Source organism: Eubalaena glacialis, chromosome 17 (genome assembly GCF_028564815.1).
Source record: "Eubalaena glacialis isolate mEubGla1 chromosome 17, mEubGla1.1.hap2.+ XY, whole genome shotgun sequence".
NCBI lineage: Eukaryota > Metazoa > Chordata > Mammalia > Artiodactyla > Balaenidae > Eubalaena > Eubalaena glacialis.
The window spans coordinates 8,295,170-8,321,980 of NC_083732.1; the positions used below are offsets into that span (position 1 = coordinate 8,295,170).

General features: G+C 42.9%; 1 protein-coding gene across 5 annotated transcripts in view; it reads left to right on the forward strand.

Annotated features, from left to right (window-relative positions):
* CHD7 (chromodomain helicase DNA binding protein 7) overlaps positions 1-26,811 on the forward strand; it is a 177,609-nt gene that overhangs the window by 90,887 nt on the left and 59,911 nt on the right. For all 5 annotated transcript variants that reach the window (XM_061172013.1, XM_061172015.1, XM_061172017.1 and 2 more), the window contains exons 3-5: positions 6,961-7,391; positions 21,471-21,612; positions 26,588-26,725. In XM_061172013.1, coding sequence (XP_061027996.1) covers positions 6,961-7,391; positions 21,471-21,612; positions 26,588-26,725 — 711 coding nt within the window. The remainder of the gene's footprint in view (positions 1-6,960; positions 7,392-21,470; positions 21,613-26,587; positions 26,726-26,811) is intronic.

Sequence of the window (26,811 nt, forward strand, 5' to 3'; positions counted from 1 at the left end):
TTCCCCTAGTGGGCTCAGAGTTTGGTTTGCTTATTGTAAGCCAGAGGCACCATGATGCCACAGTTGCAGACCCTGTTTCTTCTTGGGGGGCTGCTGTTGGAGGAGAATGGGTGTCATCTTTATGGGTGGTGGTCCTGCTGCCTGCAGGGCCTGCTCCCCTGTGTGCGGTCCAGGAGGCCTAGGAAGTTACTCAGCGTTCCAGCGAGTGGCTTTGAATTGTGTCGAGTTTGTGCTCGTTTTTGTTTCTCCCCTGCCCAGAGGAGTGATGCTCTTCTCGGCCCCTCTGCGTTTCCCTTCCTTCTATTAAAAGTACCGTGGGATGGGAGATTCTCAAGATCAGGGGCGTGGTCTGATGACCCGCATACACTTTTTGGAAAACTAACACATGTTAAAACAACATTCAACTCTTGTCCAAACAATTAAGCTAGTTTTCCCAGGCCCTTGTGGAGAAACATCAAAAAAACAAAAAACAAACTTCAGAACTTTAGTGTCACTTCAATTCTATGCCCTTGTGGGGTGTGTGTGTGTGTGTGTGTGTGTGTGTGTGTCAGACAAACGTTATTTCACTGCATGGTTTTTAAATGCAAGCCTGTTACTTGGCCTGGTGCTTTTTCTGAGAAGTAGAATTGACCTGTTACCCAACTGGCATGGTGGCCACAGAGCCGCACCCTTGGGCCAGCACCTCCTGAGCCTGGTGGCACAGACACAGTGGGCGGCGGCGAGAGTGAGGAACGGCGGCCAGAAGTCCTCTTCTCCTTCACTGAGAGGGACTCCGCGCTGCTTAGAGCTTCTCAGACACTTAGGAAGGAGGTTTGCATTGCTGGAGCCTCACCGCTGGGCTGTTCTGGTCCAGCTGACCATAGAAACACCACTGCATAGTGTGTCACACGTTACAGAGGCCATGGGACCCTTCCTGTGGCATAGTTCCACCCTGAAGACTGGAAGGTGGTCAGTATTCAGTATGTGATGGGAAGCTATTTAACATTAAATTTAACATGACCAGTTGGTTCAGTATTCTCGTTATTTTGGACTCTAGTGATTCAAAATGCATTTATAATGTAGATGCTGTCACAGTGGCTCACGTTAATTTGTAGCTGTTAAAGATTCTGTGCATATGGCAGATCTATTCTAAGGACAGAATGTAAGCAGAAAACCAAAGGTTCAAAAATGCCTTCAGATGATTTTTAGATGAGATACTTCAGAGTAATTAAAAAAATTTTTTTCAATTCTAAAATTTAATGATTCTTCTGAGGGAAACACTAAGATAAGTTATTATATTTCAAAATTCATTTTATTTAACTTAGTAATTATCTTTACTGCATATATATTATAATGGAAATTGTACAAGTCAGAAGATTATATGATTATCCTAATATTCCTGTTTTATTCCTACATCTGAGCATAATTGAGTAAGCTGTTTCAGTGCATTTATATAAAATTGTACTTATTCGTAGAGTCATATACTATCTTTTGAAACATTTGATAAGCACTGCTTTGAGACTGGCGCGTGCTGTCTCTCTTGTTCTCTCTCACACTCTCACATCCCTGCCACAGAGGTGATGGATTAACTGTATCAGTATAATCCAGAGTGTATTTTGAAGGGCATTTTTATTCAAGATATTCTTGGGAAAAGAATATCTTTTTCTTGTATGGCACACTGTGTCCTATTCCCCCTCAGAGTGTAGTAAGGGCTTGGAGAGTTTTACAGTAAAGAAAAATGCTTAACTTTGTTTAACCCAGAATTCTCAAAACTCCCATGACCTGAGTCTTCTTTTCTTGGAACACCTCTTAAAATCCTAAACTTAGCAAATGTTGTTCTATACTTTCTGCCTTCTCAAGTCATATGACCAACAAGCGTGATGTTGTTCATCTTTGTGTTTGTGTCCATAAAGGTATTCACTCAATATTTTTTTTCCGAGAAATTGTCTTTAAAAATGAGCTGAATAAAACTAACTGATATATGAAAGGCTTGAACTTGAGGCCCTGACTCTGATACCAAATTTAGTCAAGCAGAAAATATTCTAATCCTTGATTCTTTTCTTAAGATTATTTCTGTACGTATTATTTTGTATCAAAGAATCAAGGTTAAAAATTATTTCAGTTGACCATTCAAACTAATATCTGTTCATCTTGATCTCCTCCCCACAAAGAAGGTTTTAAAAGCTGATTGTGACGCATTTTTGTGCCTTCTGTCACCCCATCCTGGACGTGGTTTGTTGCTTGGGCTGGTCCATTGAGGAAGGAGCCCCTGGCCAGCATGTGTCTCCCCTTCAGTCCCAGCCTGGCTGCCTTTTTTCCAAGAACCCTCCTTGGCAGCAACCTGGGTTAGGTGCTCTGTTCTCCCCTGGCAGGTACCAGGGCTGCTTGGTTTACTGTTACGTCCTCAACTGTTTGTTGGATGAATAAATGAATTGGGCACCAAGTGTTACTGAGTTCTCTTCTTTTTATCAGTGTCATTGACAAGAAGAAGATGTGAAAATCTCAGTGGGACTTACTGAACATCTGCTAAATGCTCTTTTGAACCCTGGTACACTCTTTTGGCTGGAGATTGAGCTTCAGGGTTCATATTGGAATGCCTTTTGAGAACAGTGCAGAGGGATTGAGAACCTGTGGGATACTGGAAAAGTAAATAGAAGTGAAGAAGGCCGGTAGTAGGAATGTGTCTCCGAAGTGATTTTTAAAAACCCCCCAAAAACTGAATTGTACTTTTCAGTCTTAAATGACTACTTAATATTTGTATTTTTACAAGCCACTTAAATCCTAGTGTAGCGTTTTAAGCTTGTACTTGTTGTCTCGTGGGTCTTAGTTGGCCTGCCGCTTCTCTCCCAGAATCTGCTTTTTTCTGAGCTCGCAAGTGCCTGTCTCCCTTCAGCCTGATTTGTGGGGCGGGGCGTGTCTCCTGGAAGTGCCATGTTACTCTCATCCAGTTGGTAGTATCTTTTCCTTATTATAAAGTAGTGTTTTGATTTTAGATGTGTTCGTGTCACCCAGTAAGTAGAATGTTTGCCCAGAGACGTCCCATATTACAGAATGGTGTTGGTTTGCAGGGATTGTCCATACTGAAGACATGGCACACTATTTGCTCATTCATGGTGCTTGACCCTGAAAGCAGGTTGAGGCTTCAAGACTATAATTAAGACAAAATATGGTTAAATAAGATAGCCTTTAAAGTCAGAAAATGCTGGTTAATGTTGGAGGGAAAACACAGTGGAGATGGGTGAAAAGTGTCTTCTTACACATTGTTTTTATGTTGTTCTGACGAAGGCTTCTGAGCGTTTTGGGTCATGTTTGCTTAAAGGTAACGGAGGGGTTGGCCTCGCCTCCCCGGCCCCTCTCCTTTGGTTAAATTTACATCCTGTCTACTCTGCTGTTTTATATGCGGCAACTTGTTTATGTGTTTGTCTAATTTATATGTTACGAAAAGTGAAGTTAAGGCTAAAAACGGCTCTCTTTAGTTTATGGTAATTTTTTGGACAACGCACACCTTGGATCGTTTTAATTTATTGTTCAACTATCCGTCATTCTGTTTCAGTTTCAAAAGTCCACGCACAGTCCTTATATATTCCATAATGCTCCAAAAGGCATATGGAATTATGATAGCAAATATGTCAAGCAGGAAGTCCTAAAGGGTGTATTTAAAAATACCTTTGGTATCTAACATTCTCTGCCTTTGCCCTCATAAATGAGAGGTTTGAGGAATGCCCTATATGGTGATATCAGATGTTAATGGCATTGATTACCTGTCAGGCAGTGGGAATTGATGGGAAAATGTCCGCTGTAAAATTAAATAGCATTAGAGAAGACTGTACCATGCGCGGGGGGTTGGGAGGGGAACGGCGGGCCTGGGAGACTTTGTCAGGGTATTACTGTGAGCTCCAGGTTTTTTCCCCACATGATTAAGGCAGGCCATCTGTTCTTTGTTAAATGTTTACAAAAACAGCTTTTCTCTAAAAGATTTAAGGAGATGTGGGCCTGGTAAACACTATAATATTTCCGAGCACCTTTCCACCCTATTTCAAACAGTACCAAAACATAATTCTTCTGCATATCAAACAGGACTAATATCTTTTTTGTATTTGGTCTTTACATTTTTTTCCTTGTTATGGAAGATTAAATTTTTAAGGGATACTAATTTATGGCTTCATGTATTACTGAAAGGAGCATCCAAAATGATTTGTATGCTCAAGTGCAGATAAATTTTCAGTCGTCTGGTATCATGTGTTACACGCTTTTTCTGATTCACAAACGTGGACCAGGTATCTCTCATCAGAAGCTGGCATTTGGTTACCGGAGTTAATGCCATGCAGATTAAAGAAAGGTACACATACAGAAAAATGGTACAGATGAACCAGTTTGCAGGGCAGAAATAGAGACACAGATGTAGAGAACAAACGTATGGACACCAAGGGGGGAAAGTAGGGGGGCGGTGGTGGTGGGATGAATTGGGAGATTGGGATTGACGTGTATACGCTGATATGTATAAAACAGACAACTAATAAGAACCTGCTGTATAAAAAAATAAATAAAATAAAATTCAAAAAAATAAAAAAAAGAAAAGGAAAGGTACACATACCTGGAATTAATTCACCGTTCTAAGCTGTAAGCACTGTTTACTGGTAGACTTTCCTCTTTCCTTCCCTTTCTAGGAAATGTTTTTTCTTCCATTTCCTGAGAAATAGCTTGTCCCAAATAAGTTTGATCTCTGTGTCTCTTATGAAAAGATTTGGCTTTTTCCTTTTTACTTACATTAGGAAATAATATGTAACAATTAATTCTACTTCAGCAACTTAGGTATAATAAAACCATTAAATCAGATCCCATTAATTCTCAGCGAATGATCATTTGGAGAGCTCCTTGGCTGATGTTTGTTGAGCGTGTTCGTGAGGGAAGAACCGGGGGCAGGTGCGTGGCTTTTCTCGGGGTCTGGTCGGTTGTGTCGTCCCCGGAAGGACACTGCATCTGGGTGCTTATACTCACTCTTCTGCCCTGGCTTCTCTGTCCTCCTGTCTGTCCTTACTCTCCTTCAGCGCCTTTTTCTCTCAGCTCTGACCAAGAAAGGGCAATGTGTATTTTAAGATTTTCTCATACCGTAGGATTTTGGAAGAGACTTTGGAAATCATCTAAACCAAACGCTTCATTTTGCAGATGAAGAAGAAGTGAAATGATTCTCCCCAGATTATAAAGCTCATGGCAGGGCCCGGACTAGAATTTTCTCTCTAACCTCACAGTTCTGGGCTCATTGTCTTACACTAGTGCAGATGGAGAACTGAATGTAGGTTTCTTCAGTAACCATAGTAGGTTTTATTGGGAACAGGAAAACCAGTTTCTTTTCTGGCAGTGATTTCTTTTTTTAAATGTTTCTTTGGGTCACTGAACACTTTGGAAATAAAGTGAAGCCTGCGGCACCTTTCCTAGGAGGATGCCCGTGTGTGAGGTTTTAGGAGCCGGACAGAGTCAGAAGAGCACTGGATTTAGGAAACCTGGATTCAGATGTCAACTCTGTCCCCTACGGTGTGGCCTTGGGTAGCCACATGGCCTCTTCAAATCTTCTTTTCTGAAAAATGGGGGTAAATTATCACATTTTGGTGTGAGGTTCAGGTGCACTAACTCCTGAAAGCACCTTGCTTAGTGTATAACATGAAATAGATGCTCAGTAGATGTGAGTTGTATTGGAATCTGATTTGTAGCCGTTTGTGGGTGGCGAGTAGCAACTCCTGGGCTCCTCGGCAGACCTGGACCTGGGCTTTCCTGTGGCTCCTCTTTTGGGGGTCATGTGTGAGGGGTGCAGATCTCAGTTCTGTCACTTGCATCTGTAACTCCTTGGGTGCGTTCTTCATCTTAGCAAGTCTGTGTCTGCATGGAGCTTTCTGGGCTGGCATGGGGATCGAATGGTGTCCGGGTGTAAAGTGCTTACTTATTAGCACATGCCCAGCACATGGTAAGACTGTTTAGTACACGCTTGTGGCTGTTATTGCTGTTGCTGTTTATATTACAGTTACTATTTAGTGTCTGGAGAAGCATAGGAAAAAGGCAGAAAATGAGTGACATTTGCAGATATAACATTTTCAAGTATTGCGTTGAAATGTAAAGGCTCATTAGATGTCATAGTTTACAATGGAGACAGATGGTCCCCTACCCCTGCCCTGATTTGTATCATGACCACTCAGCGTCCCATCCCAGGTGTTGGTATTCTCCACCATATTTAAGACCATTTCTGGGTATGGTCTTAGTGGATGCTGAAAATCTCCTGCAAGGCATGTCAAATTGACTATTTGGGGGCGCTTTCTCTCTCTCTCTCTCTCTCAGATTTGGAAATGTAAAGCTTTAATAACTTAAGAAAAACACTGTCTGCATTTTCTATCAGTATGAGAAAACTAACCAACCCAAAGTCATTAAGCTTGTATATGTGCTTTTAATTTGACATTTGAATGTCATTTAAATCAGAAATGACCTGTACTGTGTAAGATTTATGTGTTTACACTTGGATTTCAAACTTTCATGCTATCTGATTCTTACAATGTTCAGTAGACTTGTTCTTTTTAAAAGTGACTTGATTATATATCATTAATTGGAGTTCCTGTTCCTGCATGGGGAAAATTCCACTTGAATTCCATCTTTGTGTCTTAGCTTTTGCTGCTGTTTTGTCCTTCACCATTTCCTACACAGGTGCTAAGAATATGGAAAGTGTCTTCAGCTGAATGAGAAATTTTCTTCCACCTGAACAGAAGTTTTTACTGTATTACTAAGTTGCCCTCTTTATTTATTTAAAAGCTTTCCTGTTGAAGAAACCTATTTTTTTTCTGGATGAGAGAAAATGATAGGTTTCACAAATGCATAGTTGGTTAAGTTTGCTACCTTGAGTGTAGTGTAAGTTTCAGAAGCATCAGCCACTAACTTTCAGTTCCTTTCTTCACTACGAAGAATGATAAACTAACTTCAATTCCTATTTGTGTCTCTTAGCATTCTCCATCGGAGCCCTTTCTAGAGAAACCAGTGCCGGATATGACTCAGGTTAGTGGACCGAACGCTCAGCTAGTGAACAGTGATGATTACCTGCTGTCAGTAGAACAGCAGCCGCAGCAAAAGAAGAAGAAAAAGAAAAACAACCACATTGTTGCAGAGGATCCCAGTAAAAGTTTTGGTAAAGATGACTTCCCTGGTGGGGTTGATAACCAAGAACTAAACAGGAACTCACTAGATGGGTCCCAAGAAGAGAAAAAGAAAAAGAAAAGGCCGAAGGCAAAAAAAGATCCCAAGGAACCGAAAGAACCCAAGGAGAAAAAAGAGCCCAAGGAACCCAAGACCCCGAAAGCCCCTAAGATTCCCAAAGAGCCAAAGGAAAAGAAAGCAAAAACTGCCACGCCAAAACCCAAATCCAGCAAAAAGTCAAGGTAGGCTGTGGGCAGAAACAACCACCACCAAACACAGTAGAGACACAAGCACAACAGTTACAGCCTGTGGAATGGGGGCGGGGACACGGGGTGGGCGTGGGATACTCTGATATTTGTCCTCATTGCTCAGCTGCTTTTTCTCATACCCAAACTGAAAAGTTAAGGTGTTTATGCATTCTAAGATTTAGGACTCAATTATTATGAACTGTTGATTTGGTTGGTAGATTTTTTAGAAACGTTACTGGATAAAAATTGTTTATTATTTTAAAATCACTTTCTTGTATTTTTGTGAAAGTCCGTCATTTAACAAATAGAACCAAGTTACCAGCATAATCATTTGTGAGCTTAGACCACCAACCTCATTTTCAGCGACAGTGCTAAACTGGGTAAGAAGGATTATAGAAGCAAGGCGAGCCACTATATATTTCACTGGGCTTTTCAGTCCCGCTTCCCAGAAGTTGAAACGGGAGAATGAATTCTCTCCACTTGGCAGGCGGAGTAAGCCTTCCAGGGGCAGCGTTGAAATCCTAGTGGGCAACATGGGAGAAATCAAATAGCAGTTACGCATTAGATATGCACTGGAGAATAGCATGAATTTTAGGTCCTAGGAAATAGCCACCTGCACATCATACTTCCCCTCCGTACTTCCCCACCAACTCTCTGACCCCCCAGGAGGCATATTTATTCAGTAAGAAAAGCTGAGAGGAGAAGACATTGAAGACTAATTTTTTTCATTTGTACCGAACATTTCTTACAACTGTTCTGAATCAGTTCCAAACATCTGAATCTATTTTTCAGAATGTGGCTCATGTTAGAAAATATAGTTTCCAGATGGAAGTATGGTCAGACTTGGTTACTCTGAACCTGTTTGCGGACGCAGGAGAAAACACGCTTCTCCTCTTCCCGCCACGTGCGAATGCCTGCTTGTGCAGGGCGCGTGGCATTCCACCCCGAGATTGACGTGCTCCACGCGGGCTTTGCGAGCTCGCTGGCCTGGCAGCCCTGGGCTTGTGGGCTTTCTTGCGTGTCAGGAGCAGGTACACAAAGAGGGGTGGTTTCTGTAACTAGAAAGATGCCGCAAAGTGAGAGAACAAGCTTGGATTTTCAACTTACCGCTAAAAATATCTAAACAACCCAATACATTATTCTGTAGTGTTTTGAAAGTTTGAATCATAGTCATTAAAAAAACTTTTGTCGCCAGTACTTTTTATGGTGCCCAAATAACTGAATTACAGTTGGCCCTCCACAAAGGACTTGAGCATCCGCAGATTTGGGTGTCTGCCGGGGTCCTAGAACCAATTCCTTGCAGATACTGAGGGACCACCGTATATTCAATAACTCAGTCTTATAGGTAACTTAATATTTGCATTTACTTATAGTGTTCTTTGATGCCTCAGTATGTGGTCTCTTAATTGAAAGCCATTATGTTTCTCTCCTTATGAACACTCTTCTAACCTCAGAATTTATTATAAATTCTATTTTCATTTACTTAAGCAATATTTTATTGAGGACTTAATGTTTGTAGATACTGTGTTAAGTCTTAGGGATGTGAGCCCAGAGGACAGTTAGACTTTCAGTCTGATTTATGAGGGGGTTTTAAAAAATACATAGTTGCTTAAGTCTGAGTATTGTGCTTTTGATAGGAGGAAGCATGTGCTTTATTTCTCCTAAGGAGAAAGAAATCAAAGCAAAATCTTAAAAGAATGTATTTTTTTTTTTAAAAACTTATATAATGTAAGAGTGTGTGTTCTAAAGAAGTTTTCTGGAACTCAGAACATACATCACCAAAACTAACTGTAGCCTCAAAATACATCTGTCTTAAGTTTTTATCTTAATTTTTTGAATTTATTACCAAGTGGTAAAAATTGATTTAAAAAACCCCACTGTATCTTGGATACTTGTCATAAATTTCCAAATATATTCTTTCAAGCTCTCAGTCTACCTCAGACTGACCCTATCTTTATTTTTTTCTTTTCTTTTCTTTTTTTATAAATTTATTTATTTTTTTATTTTTGGCTGCGTTGGGTCTTCGTTGCTGCGCGTGGGCTTTTCTCCAGTTGCGGCGAGTGGGGGCTACTCTTCGTTGCGGTGCGCAGGCTTCTCATTGCGGTGGCTTCTCTTGCTGCGGAGCACGGGCTCTAGGCGCGCGAGCTTCAGTAGTTGTGGCACGCGGGCTTCAGTAGTTGTGGCTCATGGGCTCTGGAGCACAGGCTCAGTAGTTGTGGCGCACGGGCTTAGTTGCTCCGCGGCATGTGGGATCTTCCCGGACTGGGGCTCGAACCCGTGTCCCCTGCGTTGGCAGGCGGATTCCCAACCACTGCACCACCAGGGAAGCCCTGACCCTGTCTTTAAAAACGTACTTTAGCACACCCTTACATCCTGTAGGATATGTTGGGGCAGATATTAAATTGCTCTGCTTAACAATGAAACTTACTGAAATTTCCCTACTGACCATAAACAGGTGTTAGGAACTTGGGGCATCAAATCCAGTCGTTCCTGGGCCCCCCGCCTCCTTGGTGCAGGTACAGACTCTGCCTTTACCCGGTAAGAGACCCTTCAGTGCAGGCCCATCTGTGCTCTCAGCTGCCCAGCCTGAGGTGTGAGTCTCTGTGCAGGGTGAGCAGCCGGTGTGGCTGAGTCTGAGTGATGGCTTTGCGCTGGAGTCACACGCTTTTGGCAGGAGGAAGGCGTGTGATTATCTTCTCCTAAGGAGGAAGTCTAGTACTTTTTTTCTCTTTTTTTTTTGCTTTTGACTAGTAGTCTCAGTTGATGGCTGCTGTAGGTGACAGTTGTTTTTCCCCGAGTGGTGTGAAAGTAATTGAGGGGAACCCTTCTTTAGAGTATGGAGAAGTGCAAGTGGGAAGGGGGTGCGTCCAGGAGGGCCACTGAGAGCATTTGCGGCACCTCTGCTGGCCCTGGCGACTTGACCTTGGAGGGCGACTTGTCCTTGGAGGGCCACTTGCTGATTTTGGATGAAGTGTGGTGAGGACAATGCCTGAGAGGTTTTCCTGTCGTTGATGTTCAGATGGGGATGGCTGTCCAAGAATATGGTAACTGAATAGAGATTGTCATTGAATTAACCAGCCAACCCATTATTTTGTTGAGCTACAGTGTTTCAGGTGGTCAGGGGAATGGAGTATCTCAAGTTGTGGTCTCGTTGTTCCTCTAAGTCTAGGAAGGAAAAAGCATCCCTGAAGCAAGGATAAGTAGATTGCACACAGCTACATGTAAATTCTGAATAGCATAGCAGAATAATTATGTAAATTGAATATGCAATGATGAAGGTAATAGGAGGTTTGGGTTATGTCAGTGCTGGGGCTGAATTGCCAGAGCAGGTTGCTTTAGGCGCTGGAATACTGCAGTGGCAATTTTGTTTTGCAAAACGTTATGTGATACCAGTTATTTCCATCCTTGAATAAGTTAACTTGATGAATTTGTTTATACAGAAAATAATTCTACAGAGGGCTGAAACAGAGGGGATAAACAGAAATGGAAGGAAACATTTACTGTAGAACTACTCACATCTTTCTTGTTTGGCCCTCTATGCCACATCACTGGTGAGATTCTCCCAACAAACGTGCTGCCCTTTGAGCGGCTGGTGATGGCAGTGACCCGCTGGGGGTCTGCATTATGTCCACACAGGAGAGAGCTGGTTTTGTGTCATTCACATACTCACAGTCATAAATGACATGAGAAAGGTGGCTGTCATTGGTGGGGCTGATTTTCTTTGTGTGCCTTCACGGTGTCCTTCTCACTACCTGCCATCTCTGAAAGCCACTGAGGCTTGAATTTGTGGCCATTCCCAGCAAACTGGCCCTTTTGGCAACCAAGATATAATTGGGTCTGTCTTGCCTATACAGGAGAACCTAAAGAATCTTCCCAGAAGCTGTTATATAGAATGGTAGTGAAACAGAAAAAGGTGTCAGCATTTCGGAAAGAGACATTTATTTATTTATTTGTTTGTTTGTTTCTTATTTTTGGCTGCCTTGGGTCTTCGTTGCTGCGCGCAGGCTTTCTCTAGTTATGGCGAGCAGGGGCTACTCTTCGTGGTGGCGCGCAGGCTTCTCATTGTGGTGGCTTCTCTTGTTGCGGAGCACGGGCTCTAGGCTCACGGACTTCAGTAGTTGTGGTGCATGGGCTCAGTAGTTGTGGCTCGTGGGCTTCAGTAGCTGTGGCTTGCAGGCTCTAGAGTGCAGGCTCAGTAGTGGTGGCTCGCAGGCTCTAGAGCGCAGGCTCAGTAGTTGTGGCGCACGGGTTTAGCTGCTCCGCGGCATGTGGGATCTTCCTGGACCAGGGCTCGAACCTGTGTCCCCTGCATTGGCAGGCGGATTCTTAACCACTGCACCACCAGGGAAGTCCCCAAAAAGAGACATTTAAAATCTTGGTGAAAAAAATGGACCACATGCCTATTTTCTAATTAGGACCATATCTTTTTCCCCTCTTCCCATTTTACATTAAATATATATTTTTCTACCTGTCTAGTGCTTTCCCCAGGTGTCTTTATAGCTTTTAAATACTGACGGTTAATATTGAAAATAAAGGCTGAGACAGTTGTGGCCTGGAGAGGATGCCATTTTGCATATGGAAGGATTCACGGAGCTGAAATATGAGGATTTGTGGTCTTCTCTTCAATGCGTTTTCTGTTTGTGTATGCTTGGGCCTTGAGAAATGAGAGAGAATTTGGAGGAAGTGCTTCCTTTGAATGACTCTTGGAGGATTTAGTGGTCCATTTAGCTATATAAAGATTCTTTGAATGTACATAAAGAAGGGAACTTGGCCAAAGGTTGTGACTTGACTACTGAAGCTTCATTTAAATGAAGCCATGGAGATTTGCTTCTAATGCAGTTTCTAGGAACTCATCTGGTCCTTGCCCCCCTCTCCACCCCCCAGTATTAAAGTTAATAGGAAGCTAAAATGCTAACTTCTCAATTAAGAGTGAAGATTTTTTTTTTAAACTGTGAAAAGTAAACATACCACTCTTACTTTAAAAGACATATAAAGTACCCAAAACACGTAAAGTGTATTTTTTGCATATCACACTGTCATTAATATTTATGTTGCTACTTTCTTCTGAGGAACTTAGTTAACTTTTCAGATATTGTTTTCTCAATTATGATCTAAAAGAGTAGCAGCATTTACCTGAGAAATATTTTTATTCAGCCAGCAAGCCCAATAGTGGTGTATTTTGAGTAACTAATACATATTTTATAATGTGCTCTTATATACGTAAAATTTCTCGGACACAAAAGCAAACCGTTAAACTTGTTTTGCTAATAAGTACAGAAAACCTAGATAGTCAGATATCTCCCCATCAGGTAATAAAGTAAATTAAACCAGCAGCTTTTCTTCTTCTATTTTCTTGTTCTTTCTTTTATTCACATGCCGTGACTTAGCTTTGATGCAAGACATTGGATAGTTGAACAGACTGAATTAGGTATTTTGGATACTGTACCTGCAGAAGAGAGTGTAGGTTTCTCTGGCATGTGGTTACACAGGACTTTTGAGCCCTTTAGGTGTTGGCGAGGAACAAGGAAGAAGTGTCCGTGAGCATCACACGTCTGCCCACTGGCCTGCCCTGTCCGCTCCTGGTCATTACGTCCAAGCTCCGGGCCAAGGGTGCAACCAGGGGCCCCCTTTCCAGGTGCCCCCTTCCCCTTTCGAAGATTGCCTTCTCTTTGACAAAGGCGCCGGGCCGTGAGGTCTTCTTAATCCCCGTGGGGATTCCTTTCCTTCGAGAAAGGAAGGATAACCACCTCAGAGCCTTCCTTGTACATGTAAAAGGCCAGTGACAGGCCACCTTATGACCCTTCCTCTATCTGATTTGTCTTAAATCAGGATGAGCAGGGAGGGAGCTGTCAGCCGCTTTTAGTTCAGACTCTGCCATCTCTGATAGCCCGTGATTCCCTTTACACTCACTGGGGGGGGACGGATCCCCAACATCACTGACCCTTAACAGCAAGTTCTGCTGACTCATGCTCTGTGCCGGATGCAGGAATGGGCCACAGTGGGCCTGCTGGGAATTTGTTCCTGCCCGTCCAGTGAGCTGTAGTGGACTTCAGAGCGGTGGCCTGCTGGCCTTGTGGTTGTGTGGGAGAGGTGAGGTAGGTCCCACTGCAGCCATCAGAGGAGAGGTGAGAGGTGAGGAGGCCCTGGGCAGCAGGAGGATGTTAAAGGGGCATTTTTCTGGAGACGCCTTCCTTTGAAGTCTTTCTTAAGTGGAATTTTAGGGTGTAGCATGTGTTGCCGTCGGAGATGTGTTGGGGATGTCAGAGTTGGACGGTAAAAAGCAGAAGGAGTCACAGGCTGATTTTTTAAATTATCATTAAAAATGTCTATGGATATGAATATGCTTCTGAAAAGTATGAAGTTCTGTGCAGATGCAGAACTTGTCACGTGGTACATGAAGATCTTTTTGCTAGTTGTCTTCTGCCCAGGCAGAGCCCCACGTGGGGTGTTGGATGCAAAGCTACTGTGAGAGCGTCAGTCATGTGAGAGGCTGGCCTCTGCTTCAGCCACCTTTCCATGGACGTCCGTGTGACTGAGCTCTAGAATGTTAAACAGGGAGCTGGAGAGTTCGAATTAAGAAAAAAGACACTGTGGGACTTCCCTGGCGGTCCAGCGGTTAAGACTCCGCGCTTCCACTGCAGGGGGCACGGGTTCGATCCCTAGTCGGGGAACTAAGATCCCACAAGCCGAGTGCTGTGGCGAAAAAAAGAAAAAAGACACTGTTCTCTCTCTCTCTCTTAATTTTAGAAAGGCAACACCCTTGAACTTCCATTAGATTACTGATTTTATGTGTAGCCTGATTCCTGTAGGAACAATGTAACTTCATGCTTCTTCTGTTGGGGTAGGTGCTGAGGTTTTCTCCTCGTAGGCCTTGCCATTTGCTCTGCCTGATTCTCCACCTACATACCTCATACCTCACCTGATTAAACCGAGGGTGGGCTGCATGTCTCACCGGTGGTCATGGCCACCTTGGCGGATCAGAGAAGATACTTATGAATCCAGGGAGTGGGGTTCTGGCTGCTAACGCTGCCCTCAATGTCCCTGTCCTGGGTCGTGGGAACGCTGGGCGTGAATAAGGCTAGCATCTTAGGACTTGGCACAGACAGCCAAGCACTGGCCCTGCTGTTTGGCCCTTGGAAGCGTATCCCATAGTAAAAGGGCACTGAAAGGCGTGCTTTCTGCACAGGTCGTGTGATGTCTGATTTGCCCGATCCTTTCTGCCGGGTTGCAGTGCCAGGTGGTGCTGCAGAGCTGGGGGGCTAACGCTGATGTTTGTTGAGCTTCTGGGATCGGATAAGACATCAGCTCACCAGACTTTGCTTCCATCTTACTTCTGGCGGATCTTAATTCAGTCCATAAAACTCAGTAACCTTTAGATTTTCAATGATAATTCGTGACTTTGTGATTTTTTTTTTTTCCATCTACAATATATTCAGCATTAAAAATGGGTTTAGCTCTTTCAGGAGAACTTTCTACTGTCTCTTTCATTTTTTAAAAACATTCTTCTTTATAAAATGGTCAACTGGAGCTTTCCTCAGGACAGGGTTCTGATGTTATTGGAAGGCTCCCCAGCGATAAGCCAGAGTAACAGAGACGTTCATCAGGGAAGGTTTCCAAGGCCTGGAGGGTCCCCCAAAAGGCCAGGCCAGTGCTGGACTCATAGTACGTCTCCACGAGGAGGTGAGACCTTCAGGCCGGTCCCAGGACAGAGACAGGGGCTCTGGAGCCGGGCACGTTCTGGCCCAGTCCTGGGACGGCTGCTTCCTGGGCTGAGCGTGTAACCTCTTTGACCCTGTTTCCTTATCCTTGCACAGTTTGGTTGTAAGATGTGAAGGCGAGGCCTGTTGAGTTTGAAATACACATTTTAAATGAAAGCAAGTTGTGTTTCTGTATCTTTCCTAACTTTTGTTTGCTAATCCCTTCCTAGAAATTTAGCACAATTAATGTACTTCAGGAGTGCTTGATCGTGTAAGAGCTACTTAAGGTAACAATTTAAATTATTTGTCTTCGAGGCAGAGAACTTAAAAACTCTATTGATAATTTGTCATTGCAATTTGTTGTTCAGGAGTAAAATAGAGCCCCCTCCCCTAACCCCCTCTCTCTTCCACTTCTCAGCTCTCCTTCTTTCTCTTTCTCAAGCAGAAGTGTAGGGTGAAGAATTTGTGGGTGGCATTTAGGAGTCGGGGGGCGGCTCAGCACCCGAGGGCTGACTGCCTGGGCAGACGGGGGCTCCTGTCCCCTGATCCTGCCCAGATGCTCTCTGCCCCGCGTTGCCTTGTAGGGAGTCTCAAGCATTCGGACCCTCTGCTGACCACTGCTGGGCCCTTGGCCTAGGGAGCTCCTAGGGCCTTCGTGTGAAGATGTTGACTTCTGCGTTTCTTGTCTGTCATGCGGAATTTGTCTTGACTCTTATTTCATTAGTTTATTCTGTCACCTGCATTTTATCACATCCCAGTTTAGCTGTTAAATAAAATTTTAGTCTTAGGACTTTAACATTTTTATTTTATTTTGTTGGGTTATTTTACTTCATGATGTATCACATTTTATATTGCCTTCATTGATCCTTTTAAACTTTTAGTACTTTATCTTGTCGCTTTTTTAGTTTGCCTCTTTATCTTTTAATTTTCTTTTTCATTGTTTAAAAACTTAGAGGAAAATCTGAAGTTGAGAGGCCAGACGCTTTTCTCCTACCAGCCTTGAGACCTCGACCCTAGCGGCTCATGTATTTTATCATACATGATCTTTCTGAATCACGACAAGTCATACACTTCCTGTGCCACAAACATCACTCACTTCTCATCCATGACATTCAGTTTTTTATTAAAAGGCCTTTATGTATGTAAAATATAAGGATATGTTTCAATACTCTCTGCTCTCCTGAAAGATGGTAGTGTGACACTGTGGCTTGATTTCCTGAACACGGACCTGTTTAATCTCACGAGCCTCAAGGTTGATTTTCCCCAGTGTGAGGAGGCTGATCACTGACGTGTCCTGTCTTGAGGGTCCGTGTGGTGGAGAGCCCTCGCTCCCCCGCTCTGCCCAACCCACCACTGTCCAGACAGCTTCACCAGCTGACTCTCTTCCTCTCGTTATGTTTGGTTCCATGATACGGTTCCTTTTCAAACTGTCTTTCCTTTGAGGACTTAGGTCCTTAGGCTGAGGCTTATCCATGTTTCACTGCACTCTGTAATAAATCAGGGCAGCTAGCTGGCTTTCCAGTAAGTTCTAGCCCTTTGCATAAAGTCGTGTTTAAAAAACCTGTACTCGTTTCTCACCGAAAAGACTTCATTATTTACATGCTCTATCTTAGCTTGGATTTATGTGTCCAGCCCCACTTCAGGTACTGTCACTGGGCCCATCGTTGTGGACTCTTACAGCCATACACTGAATATGTCCTCCCATAGGGATGATTCCCTCCATGTAGATCCCTCCTCTCTGAACCCAGCACTTGTTTCTTGGAGTTCTCATCAGGGTGGTGTAGGTTTTGATCACATGGGGTTGGGGGAGGCAACCACAGAACTTTAGAGCTCGGTCTGGCAGGGTGACCTAAGTGTCACTTAGCCATGGACCCTGAGAATGTCCCGCTGCCCACCACTGGGACCTCCCTCTCTTGGTGAAATGTGACATGTAAGTAAAGCTGGTGGAGGGACAGTGGCCCTACAAACTGCCAGCAGCATCCCCAGAAAGATATAACCCTTTCCAAGAGTACAAGGGCCTGCCTAGCTTCACGAGGGGGTGGCCCCGCATCTTGGCCTCACCAGTAATGGTGGGCGATAAGGGTCAGGAAATGAAAGAACTCTGTCAGTCCGGAGGGGAGGTATACAGATGTATGGGGTTTGAAAACTTGCTAGGTTTCACTCTACTTTGGTAGTAGTTTAGCCCCATTTTACTGAGCTTCATAAAGATAGAATCTATGTGGGGTTTTCGTAGATGAGTTAACGAGAAGAGTGCTTTAGCTGCACATAGTCCGGACTGTGTATGTGTTTGTTGATTTCACTGTTACTTGTACTGTTTAATTGGTCAGCTAAAGTTTATAAGTAGCGCACCTGACCAGGTACAAGGAATACAGAGATAAATAAGACACGTTTCCTTCTTGAGCTAACAGGATAGTTGGAGAAAGACATATACACACACACCCCCGGTGCTTTGGTTTTACTGCATTGCAGTAATGTTACCACCCAGTACTGTGTATTTTAAACATCCCTTGTGTGGGGTACATCACGTGGCATGTAGAGAGTGTGAGATCTTACTAATCCAGACTTTGGTGGCCAGAAAATGGTTCTCTGACTGAGTGATGTCCAGCTGAGCCTTGCAGACGAGTACGCGAGGGGCAGTGGAGGGAGGAGAGGTGTGCGTACGCTTTTGGGAGCGGTCCTGTGTATCTGCAGGGTGGAGAGTTTGGGGTGTGGGAAAAGTAGAAAAATAAAGTTCATGTTGCCGATTATAAAAACTGCGCACTGAGAATCTCAGACGTCAGTACACTTGGGGCTGGGGCTTTGGGCAGAATGATTCGGTCGGGTCTGCGTGTGAGCCGGCCGCTCTGCTGGTGCCTGGAGCTGGGTTTGCAGGGCATGTTCGGGCGGCAGGACTGAGCCACAGAGCTCGGGAACGTGGCGGGCAGGGCCGGTCCAGGGGAGGCGTGGAGGCAGCCGGGGCTTCTCCGGGCCAAGGCCAGTCAGGGCTGGACCCTGCACAGCTGGCTCTTCTGGCCGTCCTCGCTGGTGGGGCGTCGGGCCGCGGCCAGCCCTGCAGCTGTTGGAGGCGCCTTGAGGTTCTGGATTCGCGCCAAGCAGCCCGTGGCCTCGGCCCGGACCTTGTAGTGTCGGGTTGAGGGGTGGTCCTTGTGAATAAGTACCACTTCCTTCTCCCCAACCGGAAGGGCTGCCCTCTTCGTGCGTTCAGGCTTCCCACATTATAGCTTGGAAGAGGAATGCGTGTACGGCTGTGTTTTGGCTCTGACATTACGAAAGACCAGCCTTGAACCTTACAGATTTGAGTCGCGGCTGTGGCCGTGGGGTACGTGTCCTTTCGCCAGCAGTCTGATGGCGAGTGGCCCTGCCCCTGGCTGGTGATGGGGACGAGGCGGGGAGGCCGTTGTGACGGTCGAGGTGGGACATGATACGCGTCTGAACTAAAGCAGTGGCCAGGGGTATAGAGGCGAGTGGCCTCTGGGCTGGTCTGCTCGTTTGTCCTTTGAGCTGGTGTTGAGACTGTTGATAAAGGATGTTCCTTCTCTTCACGTGGCCTGGGTGACGTGGTCACGATGCAGAGGGTCCCGTCCCTAAGTCTCCGCAGTTGATTCCGCCTGTGGGTCTGAGCCGCAGTCAGAGAACAGCTCCCAGTCGAGTGTGCCAGGTGCTTGGAAAGGTCGAATCTTGGAGCAAAATGTAATTACTAATCTCATTTTATGGATGAGAAAACTGAGACTCAGGGAGATGAAATGACGTATCCAGAGTCACAGACGGACAGGTTATAAATGACAGAGTTGGAACTTGAACTGAGGGCTGTCTGAAATCAGTGCTCCTCATTGGCTAAAAAAAAAAAAAATTCTGGCTTTAGCTCTTTTGGGGCAAAGCAGTTTTAATGTAACAGTTGAAAATCCAAATGAGCTTATTGCAAAATAGTGGCAAAGGCAGTCTGATGTAAATAATTTTATCTTGTCTTCGATTGTAATGTCTTGGGGTGAACATTGAAGACTTTGTAGCTTTTTTGACTACTTGGTGTGTTTCTGATTTGTACGTTGATGTCATGAGAAGATGTTAGCAAGGAAATGCTTAGATGTCTCGGAGCAGCATGAATAGCTCAAGGTCCACTGAGTTTAGAAATCCTCCAGTCATCAGAGCTGGGGTGGCTGCTTCCCTTGGCTACAGGCATTTTGTCCGAGCCTTTGCAGAGGTCCTGTCCGACTTTGCACGGTCTTGGAGGTTCCACAGAGTGCATCCTTGGGAAGGGCAGATGGAACATCATTAGCATTTCTCTCCTCCAGCAGATTGACGTCTCCTCAGACCTGGGCTCTGGCGGGCTCCGAGGCAGTAAGCCTTTTTCTCCCGTAGGACAGTTTACCCCTGGTGCAGGAACCCCACTAAATCACATTGTGTCCTTCACTGTGGTGTGGAGAGGGCACTGGGGAAGGACCTGCTGCCAGCTTTCTTTACCTGGCAGTGGTTCAACTCCATGACAGGCCTACCTCTGATTTAAACAAATTTGAGAAATATGTAAAGTTTTGGAAGCAGTTTTGCACTGATTTGATAAAAGAAACCACAAAACACTGCAGCGCAGGTGTTGAGAATGTTTGAAAGCTGATTGAGGGAAGCAGATGGCTTTAGTCAGTGGCATCCAGCCAAAAGAGCAGGTGCTGGTCATGTGACCGCTGGTTACCAGGGTAATCTGATTGCTCTTGGCGTGCAGATGAAAGGAAAGGGGCCCAGCGTTCAGCTGTAGTATTGTATAATTTGTGGCAGTTAGAGCGGAAATAAATGCTGGAAATGGAGCCTCATAGTAGGGGAGACTTCTGTCCATGTGTAGCGTAAACACTAGGACAGTTGGATGAGGAACTGTTGTATGGATTTTTTTTTTTTAATTTAAAAAATATTATGTCTTCCGTGGATTTTTGGGGGCTTAAAGTTTTTAGGACACTCTTTTTTTTTTTTGTATATTAAAAAGAACTCTTTAAACCTAACTGCTGCTTGCTATAATCTGAATTGTCGTAAGTTTTTTCCTTATGTGGCCATTTACTAGGCTCAAATATTAACAGAACAAAATAAAAACAAGCTCTGAGTATTTGAAAATGACTAGTTTATGATTATCAAATATTGTATTTATTCATTACAAAAATGCCTTTTAGGTGTGTGATTATATTAAATACTTTTGAAACATTTTACATGACATGCTTTACTTAAATAAAAGCATATTGGTATCTTGGCCTCTTTTCCTTTTGTAGTTGTTGGGATTGAAAAAAAATGCTGTTTAATGCATTCTGACAGCATACTTTTCTAGGAATTTACAAACTTAAATAAACTTTTCAAAGCTTTTTGAAATGTATCTTTTGTTTTCCAAATTTATTAGAATTTTAGGCTTTCTTGAAATAGTAAAAATAATTATTACTGAGGTTGGATTATTTGAAATGTTGGATAGTAAATGGTAATAATCAATATTAGAAAATCTTGGGGCTGGGTTTTGGAAATTGGTATGGAAGGCAACACCAAGTGTGCATTCTAAAAGAATGGCAAATAAAGGTTCTAAAGGTGATAGTAAACTTAAATTTAAAAAATTTTTTTCTTACAGTTCATTCTTGTCTTTTGACTTATGTAACATTCAAATCCTATTAACATTTGATGGAAACATACTATGGAACACACACTTGAATTGTTGGGGTCACTTTGCTATATTTTTGTATTTTGGAGACCCAGCTGAAGAAAAGGCTATCGTGACTACCTCAAAGAAAAAAAAAAATGTCTAGCACCAAAATAAAGCTGATTTTTACTTAAGAATACAGCGTTAAATAAATTTATGTAGAAGAGGAATTGCTATATATCTTGTTATGTTTTAAAAGGTTATAAATTGGATAAAAATGTATCTGAATGTTATAAAAGAGGACCCCTAGTAGTACTGGTCAAGAAAAGGACTTAAACAGGAGTATTTAAAACTATCTGCAAGAGACACAGAAGAAATGATCATTATGTTCTAGTTTTCCTTGACAGTTTTAAAAACCATCTTCTGGTACCTTAAAAAGTTGATAGCAAAATGATTTCTTAATCCAGTTTTTCATTATGGCTTGGTGTATCGGCAGGGATCGTGCATTGTCTAGATGAACAAATATATTCTGTGTGGTATTAGGAGTTTTTGCATGCAGTTTCTTTTTCATTAGGTCAGATATTTGCTGAAGGTCATCAATATGGGGTTTTGCTGTAAAAACTTAACTGAGAGTACTATTTAACTCTCGATGGCCCACATGCATTGATTTATCAATTGTTATCGATACTTTAGGGATATTGATGTGGGAAATATAAGGCATGGGGCGTACGAAAAACCTTGTTAAAAAGTGAACACTAAGTGATCCACTTTGAATTCTAGTAATAAGAAACCTGATTCAGAAGCAAGTGCTTTGAAGAAAAAGGCCAACAAGGGAAAAACAGAAGGTTCTGAGAATTCAGACTTAGACAAAACACCCCCATCATCTCCTCCTCCTGAAGAAGACGAGGACCCAGGTGTTCAGGTAATACCATTATTCTGGTCCCGAGCTGTGGTTGTTTAGCGAGGGTAACTTTAGCTGCATATCGAGTGCACTGGACCTCCCTGTCTTTGTTATAGAGCTGCTGTAGAGATGGCTTTATTGTCGTCTGGAACATTATATCCATAGTGATTAGAGCTGGGGGACCAACCCAGAATTAAACTCCTGACTTCTTGGTTTTGCCATCTTTGACTCTGTGATAAATAAAACTGAGACTCTTCATTTATTTCTGTACATGTATCTTTTGATGTTTATATATATGTTAGTGTTAACATAGTCTTAATATGTTGGTTCATTTAAAGCTTCATCCACATTTCTAATTTTCTGCTAAGTTTGGTTCCTTGTCAATTCTTTTATTTTGCAGAACAAAAAATCACAGTGTAATCTGTAGCTCGTCTTCAGGTTTCTGACATCTGACGGTCAGAGTCGAGATGTATTTGTGTGATACTAAAGTTTCTATGAACAAGTTAGTGACTTTCTGGACGGCAGCACCGCACAATTTTCCAGTGTTAGAGTCTCCTGACTTTCGGAGACTTTTATAGGAATCAGTCAAAAAAACTGGCCCTGAATTAAACATCAGGAATTTAGGTTCTTGTGTGTAAAGCACACTGCCTTCGCTGATTGGACAGTAAGTAAGGGACCCCTACACGTGACCGTTAAACATTATTTCCTTGTTACGTTCCCTGGAAGCTTGCCAGCTTGGTCCTCTGGGATGGCTGGGAATGTGGCTTCTGTGAATGACATCTACGTTATCAAGGAGCAGTTACTGAGGATCCTGCTAGAAAAGCAAGCAGCCCTTGGAAGCGGGTTTGACCTTTTCTAATGGTTTGGTGCACTCTCAGTACTTCTCCCTGTACCTACTGATTTGCTTAAAAGTTAGAAACAAAGTACTTGCAATATACAGCTCTGTGCTAAAGAATTTCAGATAGATTTTGTTTGTTTGTGTGTGTGTGTGTGTTTAACTAGACCTCCCTGATATCTATAACTTCACAGAACGACCTAACCTTAGAGGCCCTAAAAGGGCGGGGAGAGAGAGAGAGTGTGTGTGTGTTTAAATGAATGTGTTTCGGTTTGGTTTGGTTCTATAACTAACATAGTGATAACCTCTGGCAGTTTGAGTTAATTTTGTAATTTCCTCTAACTTTCCATATCAGTGAAAAGATATTGGGAAGGTAAGTAGCTATCTTTTTAAAAATTGTTTAGGGAGTTTTAAACTAAAGTATTTTTAATGATTTTGAATTTAATTCTTATGCCCACAGGTGTTTTTTTTTTTTTCCCCTGAATTGCTTTTGCTTAAACTAAGACCTTTGTGCAGTAGTATTTGGACAATGTTAAGAAGACTGTCACACAAGTCAAGAAAATTCTGTTGTTCTTTCACAAACACTGCTGTTTTTTACAAGTCTGTTTGCATTAACACAGACTGAGATGGACTTTATGAAATACTAGTGGTGTTTTTTTTTTCCTTCTGCATTTCAGTTATAGAAAAATGCTAATCAATGCAAATGAACATCCATGCATCCTTTCTAATTGGCTGGTGCTGAACTGTCACGGGTCAGACAGCTAATATCAGTAAACACACAGGTCCATGTTTCTCAGTGTCTCTTCCGTGTCACAGCAACACAGGAAGTGACGCTGACTGCTTGTTTGTTGTGTTTCTTCCTGTAGCACACGCGTAAAGGGCTTAAAGTTCTTGAGTTTTATGATCAATTTGTTTAAACTTTAGTAAATGCCATGTCTTTTTTTTTTTTCTTTTAACAAACTGAAAATTGTGTCACAAAGTACTACAACAGTGAGATTGTGGCAACACATTTAAATTTGCTTTTCAGCATACCTGTTTTAACTATATGAAACTTTTCTAAAACAATCCAAGTTTAACAAGTTGACCTGTTATTGTAGTGTTAATTCAAAAGTTTTGAGCTTTAAATGCAATTGGTTTAAATGCAGTTCTTATATTTTATTTTGATTCCCCCCAAAATTTCAAATAACAATAGTTTAACAGACTATAAAGAAGCCTATTATGTGATAACTAATTTTATTTTATGTTGGGAAATTGGAAAAGGAACCTTGATATCCAAAATAAATGAACTTACGATCAATTATTATTTAGAAGGCAGAGAAGCCATATAACATTTAAAAATTTCAGAAAGTTGAGTTCTAATTGTATTTTGGGATTTCTTTTATGAAGTGACCTTGTATCCACTATTACTAACCCTGTCACTGTTGCATAGATTTATAACACAAAGTTGATATGAGGAGAAACTTTCGTTATAAACATTATATTCACCAATATGTACATTTCTATTAGAAAAATAAACAGAAGTCTCTGTTTTATTGTACTGGAACATTTCTTTAATATCAGAGTGGGATTTAGTGTAAAGTGGATTTGTCTTAGACTCTGTCCAAGGATGTTTAGTTACTTGTGCTGGAAGAATACTAGGGCAGTGTGGCCCCAACCATGGAAACCTGGTAAAACATCACAGATGTGTCATTAGTAGCACATTCTCCTTACAGTAATGACAGAAAGATGAAACTGTAGATTCATCCATTTCCATTTAGCTAAATTGATGTATCAAAAGAAATAGATACTATACTAAATTTCACCAAATTAAAATGTTGTTCCTGATAATAGGCTTTTATATCTTAAAGAAACTGACAGCCAGAAGCGGGCGATGCTAAAGTAAGCAGAAGAGGCGGAGCTATTCCAGATCAGCTTTGGGAAAAGAGGAGGGAAGCCGTATGACGTAGCCCGGCTTCGGAGCCTCATTGCTTTCTGATTTTCCCTTGGAAAGGTGGAGCTGGTTACTGATGACTGTAATCCTACTAATTGCATTTGGCATTAACATGTCCCTTTAAGTGCGCTGTTTTAAGCGCTTTCAATGAATTCTCTTAGGAGATCTTCACAGTATACTGATGAGGCAGCTACTGTCATTACCCCTAGTCTACAGACCAGGAAACTGAGGTCCCTAAAGGAACTCGTCCAGGGTCACGCAGGGAGAGCCTGGCCTCATTCTAACGTGGGCACTCAGCTCCTGGACGCCCGAGGTCAAACTGCCCCTGGTGACGCGGGGCAGGATGGACGGTGGCAGGACCCCCGCTGGCCTGGGTGTCACCTCCACATGGAACTGGTTACTCTGTGCGGGGCTGGAGAGGAGAGAAGGGTCAGAGGTGGAGCCTTTGGCCCACGTCACCGCTCCCTCTCGTCTGAGCCGCTAGGATGTCTGTTAATAAGATGTCCCCGCCCCAAATACCTCCCGGCAGAAGGGTACATCGTGCCTCTGCAGCCCTGGCTGTAGGGCTGAGTTCACAGCCTCGAATGACCCATCTGACGGTCCTGTTATACACAGTCATAATGTGAGCCGTCTCACATCCCCTTTGAGAGCAGGGGGCGCACAAACTTAATACAGTAAAATTGAGTGGGTCCCCTTCTTTGAGACATGGCATGGGGGCTTGTTGGTCCTGACTTGTGCCCCATAGGTCCCATGCCCGTCCCTCCTGAGGTCTGCACGGCAGGGTAATTAGCCTCTCTCTGCCCTACTGTCCCAACTTTAAAATTCGAAAGGCTCTTCAGAGGGGTTTATTTCATAATTCTTAGAGAACAGTTTGTATCAGTGTCACTTTTCTCAGTATTCTTTTTATTTCTTCCATGTGCTTTGCCACCTCACCCATGAGTTGTAATTGAACAGGGATTTAAAATTTACACGTGTCATTTTAGAGTTATCTGAGACGTTATCACATACACATATTAATGAGAAGGTTATTTCTCTGTTTTTAATTAACTGACAAAACTATTTCTGTATCAGAAAGGTCAAGCCATCTAGAATTGTTTTGAACAAAAAGTACAAAATCCTTTTTTCTGCTCCATTCATTTCACTCTCCAGAATTAATAGCTTTTAACAGTTTGTTGTGTCTTTTCAGATTTTTTTGTTATTGAAAACATACCCGTATACATTCATTTTTTAGCAAATATTCACTGAGTATAGGGAAGTAAACAGGATTTACAGTATGTTTCTCTGGAGGAGTTTATATATTGATCGCCCACACATACAAATAGAAACACAAGGTTTTTTTGTAATCTTAGAATTATAAGCTAGCTGTTGTTACTTGACTTGCTTTTCTTTTTACTTAACCATTTATCTGCTAGATGTTACCCAGATGCGTCATGTAGCTTACTAGATGTGTGCTTGCTGGGAAGGGGGGTGGGCTCGTTTTACGTTTTGACCACGCTGTCCTGCAAAGGTGTACTGCGTTCTATTTTGACCACTGGGTGGGAGAGGGCCCATTTTGCCAATAATCCTATTAATACTAGCTATTAACAGTCCTTCACATTTTCATCAGTGCAGTAAAAAAATTTTTTTAAATTCCTTTTCATAGTCACTCATTATAAATTCTGCCGTTCAATCCTTCAGCTCTTTAAAAATGTTCAGACTATTTCTTTTAGGACCAGGATGAAAATATAAACTTTCTATTTAAATGGGTCTCTGAGATAGTTTTGGAACCTTGGATACTAATGTAACAATAGTTATCTAGAACTTTATTATTCACAAATTTTCTTCTCATGCCTTCACTTTTTTTGACTTTTTCTTGTGGGGAAAATTTTTAAAACCTACAAAAATAGAATAGTATAATGAACCCCTACATATCCATCACCCAGCTTCAGTATTGCCTTCACGTTTGAGCAACTCACCGGCCGAATGAGGAGGAAAATGTGTTGTTACTTCCATTTCCCAGTTAAAGGCCAGGCACCCGGGAGTGGCAGGGCCATCGCTGTCCGAGGCGCCTGGCTTCAGATTTCCCCCATTTCCGTTGTGTGTGTTGCCACTGTGGTATCTTCTGTGATTTGCAGGGTTAAAGTCACCAGCTTTTCTTTACGATTATTATTATTTTATAAAAGTACCGTGCCCTTCTTAGAAGTGGGAGAGCAGCAGCTTTCTAAACCCAGCCTGTCGGGTTTTCGTTTTAGAAGAGACGGTCCAGCAGGCAGGTGAAGAGAAAGCGGTACACCGAGGACTTGGAGTTCAAGATCTCTGACGAGGAGGCCGATGACGCAGACGCTGCCGGGAGAGACTCCCCCTCCACCACCTCGCAGTCGGAGCCGCAGGTGAGCGGCGAGCGCAGTTGTCGCGTGCGTTTCAAAAGATGGGCTGGAAATTTTATAGCCGGAATTGGAGAAGTTCAGTAGAAGCG